Raw genomic sequence first — 7,305 nt, forward strand, 5'->3', positions numbered from 1 at the left:
TTCCATGTGCTCGAGGCCATTGGTCACATTGCACAATGTGCTCAAAGTGACCTACGTTGTGAAAAGTGTTCACATATTTTTAAATATCTTACATCACGATTGGTCGTTTGGTTCAGCTTGACACATGGGTGTGTTTATAACTTTTGTAAACAAAGCAGCGTGTTTACATTTGTTAAGAAATATCCAATCATTGGACAGCAACAAATCATGTTATTGATGACCTGGTTGGACGAAAACATTAATTTCGATCGCTCCCATTCTCGATTCACTGTATTATCCAGACTATAGATAGTTCGAAGATGACGTCACTCGGGCCTTTGTTATTGTTTTTGCCATCCGCGTTTGTGAGTTGTTCTCACTAAACTGTATTAACCTGTCTATAAACGTTCATGATTACACAGAGTTTGTGTGTTGGTCCGTTATACTTCCGGATGGCAATGTTGTGAACTTCTTGGCCAAACGCATTCTATCTATAAGAGTTCATGGTTACACAGAGTTTTGTGTGTTAGTCCGTTATTCTTCCGGATGGTAATACTGTGAGTCTTTTAGCCAAGCGCATACTATCTATAATTACATGGGGAAATGACACTGAGTGCGGTGAATAGAAATCTAAATAGACAAAATTTATGAAATAAATAATAACTAGAAAAGAACATAACCACAAGGCTATCTCGGTGAATCTCGTGGACATCGGCAACACACCGATGTAGGTAGACGATCAAACTAGGTCAGGTCGTCGGGTCAAGGTTATGCCATTTATGTCGTCTGCTAGCACGACATGCACAAAGTACGATGTAAGTCAGCGCAATAGGATTCAACAGTCGTAACGTCACTTCCTTCCTAATGACGCATGGTAACTTAGTAACACTGGCTCTAAACTATCGGAACAATGGCGGACGCCCGTATGAAATATTTCTCCGGCGAGCATTAAAGCGTGTCCAAAGGGAAAAAAAAAACATAAATTTGATCATGTTTTGACTTTTACACATTCTGATCACAAGGTATATGAAAAGTTCTAGTCAGCATGAAAAATAAAAAGTAATGATTTTCTTTGTTTAGAACCAAGATGGCCGCCGTTGCCGGGCGGCGTGACATCAGACTACTGAATCCAATTGGATTCAATAGTCTGATGTCACGTCGCCCAACAACGTGGTTCTAAACAAAGAAATTCGGTACTTTTTATTCTTCATGCTGGCTAGAACTTTTCATATGTCTTGTAATCAGAATGTGTAAAAGTCAAAACATGATCAGATTTATAATGGGTTTTTTTCTCCTCTTGATACGCTTTTATGCTTGTCGGAGAAATATTTCATAAGGGCGTCCGCCATTGTTCCGATAGTTTAGAGCCAGTTAGTTACTAAGTTACCATGCGTCATTACGAGAGAAGTGACGTTACGACTGTTGAAGCGTATTAACACATTTTTACTCTCACCTAGTCAAATAATATATGATATTCGGCGCAACTGTGACATTCGGGCTCTGTCCCGGAGAGTCGGCAGGGCCAATATAGCCCGAAATATCAACATAAATAAAAGACTAGGAGAGAGATAGAAGACAGAGGGCACTCGTTGATAAGTTTCCATGCAGATCAGCCCGATGCACTGAGCCTAGTCTGGAAGAGAAAAAAGAGAAGGTAGAAGAAGATCGTACTTCACGTAATGACCCTGATAGAGAGAGTATAAAAATAAAGGAAAGAAATCAAGATTAGCAATGACGATACATTTATTACAGAAACAATATGTTGCGTCTACAACACAATTTTTATAGGAACAACATAGCTCTACTTTTACATTCATCCTGGTGTCTCTCTCATGACATCCAGGAATAAAGAATACTACGGCACATAACTATTTATATAATAATATATATATATAATAATAATTAAAAAACAAACAAACAACAAAACAACCACTTATAGATAGAATTAAGTTGACGTCACTCGGGTCTTTATTATTGTTTTTTGCCATCCGCGTTTATGAGTAATTCTCACTAAACTGTATTAACCAGACTATAAGCGTTCATGGTCACACATAGATATGTGTGTTGGTCCGTTATACTTCCGGATGGCAATGTTGTGAGCTTCTTAGCCAAACGCATACTATCTACAGGTACGTGATATCGTGTCCAGTCGAGACAACTCAAGACAACCTGCTCTGTCTTCTCGTGCATCGCTTTGTATAGCGATGGTTCGAACCCCCTGATTGGGTGGTTGAGGAGTTCAGAAAATCTAGCAACCCGATGAGGGTTCGGTCAACTCCGGACTCGTTCGGGTTATGTCCTAGCAACCATTGCCAGGGTAAAACGTTTTTGTTTTATATATTGTATAATATATGATTTGTAAACATGTACTTGTGTCAGGATGAGACTCTTAGGTGATCTCAAACCAAGTACAATGATAATATGCTCTTGGAATCAATATCTGTTCCTTATTTAAATTATTTCCCTGTTGTCTTCCTTTTTCTTGGGTACTTTAATTGTAGAACTTTTTACGATCCCATTTTCTTCCTTTTTACTGGTGCTGCTGATATGACCAAAAATGTGTTGCAAGCGCCGTAAAACCCTTAAAAACAAAAACAAACAAACAAATGTGTTGCAATCACCATAAAACCCATAAAAACAGCCAAACTGTACAATGTGGTGGTTTTGTTTTATGTAATTGTAGTAGATTATGTGTGTGTTATTATATTTCATATTTTGGCTATAAATAGAATTTTCCGCATCTGAATCTATCCGACATAATACTGCCGTAATATGGAAAAGAAAGTTTCCGTAAAGACTTCGTGAAGTCCCAGGTTTAAGAGTTTTTGCCAAGATGAGGCTTATTTTAACCGATCGATATTTGAGTAGGTGACTTTCAAAACGTTCTTAGTCACATCACATCCCTGATAGAAAATGAGTGAACAATCTCAACCTGTCTTTTGGACTCCATAGAATGACCACAGAACATTTGCAGTTTCACAACACTCAGGGTATTATTCTATGAGGCACACAAGACACGTATTTTCCTCTTTAAGTCATTAAAAATATTGTGGTTTTCTTTGAATGATGAAAATGGGACTTAGGACATTTTGAAAGTCATCTACTCATTTGAAGGACGCGTTTTCTGGCCAAAATTTTGAATAATAGTAAAAAACAAAAAAAAAACAATAAAATAAATAAAATAATAATAAAAAGAAAGAAAATCACGACACTACATAATAAGCATAAATACAGATACAAAATTTAAGCAACATCTATTTCATAAAAATAAGAAGAAAAATAAGCCTTACGGAACAACTCAGTCTTCAGACATTTCCTGAAAGATGATACATTTTCACAGGACTTTGTCCGAGGACTGAGTGCGTGCCATAGGCGTGGAGCAATGGATGACAAGGCCTTTTTTTTTGTTGTAAAAAACCAAAAGTGGATTTTGAGTACCATGAACGATTGGCTTCATTCTGCATTCTGATTAGGGGTTAGGAAGTCACAAGACCTCAAAGTTTGGGCTCCTTTTTTCTTCATCTTTTGTTCACCCGATACTTGGAATTTCGTCTAATCGGGACGATACATCCTATCTAAATCGTTCCCCATTAAACGAGTCTCCATTACATAATAGAAATTTAATGAGTTTTGATAGTTGAATCTGAAATCTGTTTTCGTCGGTTATTCAATAATAATTGGATTACACTTTAACACCGGCTTTGCATAATTAATAGGAGATTAGCACCATTGAAGTTCATTGTTATTCAAACTAAGATGATAACTGAATATAATATGACTATTATAAGCCTCAAGTCTGGACCCCTTGAACAATTCAAAGATTAGTTTGAAATGATAAATTGTAAGCAACAAACATTTTCGGAAACAAAACAAAAACAAACAAAAAAAAAACACAAAAATAACAGATCAAAATATATGGATAAATAATGACTGTAACGGGGGGGGGGGGGGGGGGGGGGGGGGGGGGAGGGGGGGAGTGGAGAAACAGTAATTATTATTATTATTATTATTATTATTATTATTATTATTATTATTATTATTATTATTATTATGGTTGTTGCTGTTGTTGTTATCATCATCATCGTCATCATTATCATAAATAATAAAATATCATTACCTGTTTAAATTAACTATTATCATTTACATCAGTAATTTATCCTTTTATCTATTGTATGGGCTTAAAAGTCAAACCAGGCCTTGCTATAAAAGGGCATTTTATTGATTTTAAAAACAAACTATTTTTCATCGAATATCGAGCTGATGCCCTATTGTCCAAAGGTTTTCATTTTACAAATATATAGGAAAATTTGATTGGTCGTACCTGACATTCATGACTTTTAAAATGGATGCATGTTATATTATAGAGATATAAAACTGACAACAGCACAAGCCAATTTTGAGGATTTGACCATATCATTATTTCCAAATGGACACAATTTATGATTAAAATTCTATGACAGCTGGTTATTATACGATTCTTTCATCTCTTGTATTTATTAAACGAGATATTTTTACAACGAGCTTGCGAGTATGTATTATTGCACGATAAAAATATAACAAGTTTAATAAATACAAAGAAATGAAAGAATACGTTTATTCTACTCCTCCAAGTTAGATTATTAGATATAATTTTGTAACCAAATGGTATGGTGTTAGTACTTCTATTCACCATAATTTGTATCTTTCTCCTGCTTGAATGACAATTTGACCCGAAGCTAAAAACGTTGGGTTCATATTCATGCGCACCAAAAGATTATTTTTAATGACCAATCAGCTGTCTTTTACACCAAATTTCACACCAATAAAATGTGCGCAAATATTCAGCAATCGTTGAATAAATTTTTATTCAACGCGTTCAAAGCATTATTCAACGATCACGTATTTACTAAGAGATGACAGGGTTTTCCAATGAGAGGACTGAAATAATATCCGTTATTCATCAAACAGTAGGTTTTACTTTATGACTATCCGATTTGATTGGATACAAAAACAATGCGCATTCGTATTGCGCATCAGAGGTTGAATAACAAGTATACGGTCTAAATGTTTCAATCCATTAGGCACGCACGCACGCACGCAATATGGAAAATAGCTCTGGCTAGCGACCCTTTGAAAAGCGTTTTGAGTTTTGTGGATTTGCGCTATATAAAAGCTCAAGTTTTTTGTGCGCAATGTGGTCTTGATCTTGTGGTATGACAGTCGTCTTTGGATCGAAAGGTCCAGGGTTCTTGTCCCGCTTTGAGCGGCGCAAAGTTGAGTCTTGAAAAAATGCTCTTAACTTATATTCTCTCACTGTATATATGTATAAAATTTTGTACCTGGCCGTTAACAGCTATGTCTGTCCGATAAAAAATGTAATATAGCCTAACAGGCGTCACGTCTTCTACACGTTGCTGTTGGCTTGAAGTCGCTTGTAAAGCGTTTTGGATACGTTTAGAGGATATTGCACTATATAAATGGTCAATTTAATTTCATTTAATTTCTTATAATAATTATAGTCTGTGTCATATTACTCGTTACGCGGACTATTCTACTAAAATTCTATTGATATCTCTGACTACCATTAACCCTCTCCTTACAAGCCATTTTCAGAAGTTTTCCCGAAATTTCAAACACGCCCACCACAAAAATAGATATTTCTTACGCAATCAGAAAAATAACAAGTTATACAATTTGTGGAGAACAAAAGAAATTGGAATGAGAAAATTGTTGGTTCGATCGTGACGAATGTGGCGATTTTCCTCTGGCTGAAGGAAATGGTTAATCAAGTACTCATCTTTATCATAGTCAACATGCTTTCTGTCTTTGTCTTAGAATGAGATTACTTGATTTTGATCTGGCCCTGGCCGGATACCCTAGCTGCGAGGGAAACATTCCAATGTGTAGTTAGAGTTTCGGGAGATGAATTTTTGTTTGTTTTGTAAATCATCTCTCTGTTATGCATTGTATTATGTTTAGTTTACATATAATATTATATGATTGGTAAACATTTGAGTATATTCCTCTTCGTTGGGACCTGTGCTTGTGTCTGGATGAGACTTTTAGGTGATTTCAAACTAAGTACTTTGACGGTGTGCTCTTGGAATCTACACCTGTTCCCTATTTGAACCAATTCCCCTTTGTCTTCCTTTTTCTTGGGTGCTTTAATCGTAATTCTAGAACTTTCGACAATCCCATTTTCTTCCTTTTTACTGGCGCTGATATGACCTACATGTTTTGCAAGCGCCGTATAAAAACCCTTAAAAACAAACAAACATTATCATAGTCAAGTGGAAGAAACTTCTATTTTCCCTTTCAAAAGACGCAACCTCATGGCCATCATTATTTTTTAATCCCCAGATTCATCTTGTCACGTAAATGACTTCAACAGAATACTTCTAGAAGAGCAGTGAACAATGCTGAAATGCCTAAACACTGTCAGAAAACAGGCTTTTCAGGAGAAGCAGCTTTCTAAAAACTTGTAGAAAATAGAAAAATGGCCAAGGGAGTTTTCTTACAAAACAAAATATATAAAACGATCCAAACAAATGCTTAAGTGAATCGCCCGGACGATAACATCATCATCTCAAACTGAAGCAGGTAGCGTCTGTAAGAACTAAAAACAGAAATAACAATTATAGCTGATAGGGACGCTGATGTATATTTCCTTGAAATCTCAACTTCATTGAAACGTCTCGATAATATCATCATCATTATCACAATCAACAGTGAGCAGTTTGTAAAAGATCTAAAAACAAAAGCAGGAATTTTAGCTGAAGAGGATATCGGGCTGTGTTTCATTGAAAGGTCATAAATCCCCTGAAACACCTCGATAACACGTATCTCTAACATCAACGGTAATAGTTTCTAAGGAAGTTAGAATCAAAAGCGTGAGTAATTCTAATTAAATCGACGATATTTAAACGAAAGACTCACAACCTCACTGAAACATTGTCACCATCGTCACCACCCTCGCCAAAATCATTATCAGCACCTTCAATCTACATCGACATTGGCTGTAACAGTTTCTAAAAGAACTTCAATGAAATTCCAGGACGTATTAGCGGAGGAATAATTTAATCTGTGAGTCATTGAAAGGCACAGAACTTCGCTGAAACAATTCGCAACAACAACAACAACAACAACAACAACAACAAAAGCATAGTCGTCATCATCGTCACTACCATCATCATCATAGTCATCATAATCTGCACCATCATCATCATCATCATCATCATCATCATCATCATCATCAACATTATCGTTATCAGTGGCAGTAGTTGCTAAAAGAACTGGAACGACATTTCAGGACGTACGTCGGAGGGCTGGCTCCAATACATGATTCAA

The 7,305-nt window shown here is 36.1% G+C and overlaps 1 protein-coding gene across 1 annotated transcript in view; it reads left to right on the top strand.

Moving 5' to 3' along the window:
* The window catches only part of LOC144979830 (uncharacterized), a gene marked incomplete in the record, with an annotated part of 73,692 nt that overhangs the window by 14,977 nt on the left and 51,410 nt on the right, over positions 1–7,305 (top strand). Inside the window, 1 exon segment of the mRNA XM_078926992.1 lies at positions 6,319–7,305. Coding sequence (XP_078783118.1) covers position 7,305 — 1 coding nt within the window.

Source organism: Berghia stephanieae, chromosome 9 (genome assembly GCF_034508935.2).
Source record: "Berghia stephanieae isolate SIO BIC M18660-M18661 chromosome 9, UCSD_Bste_1.3, whole genome shotgun sequence".
Taxonomy (NCBI): Eukaryota; Metazoa; Mollusca; class Gastropoda; order Nudibranchia; family Aeolidiidae; genus Berghia; species Berghia stephanieae.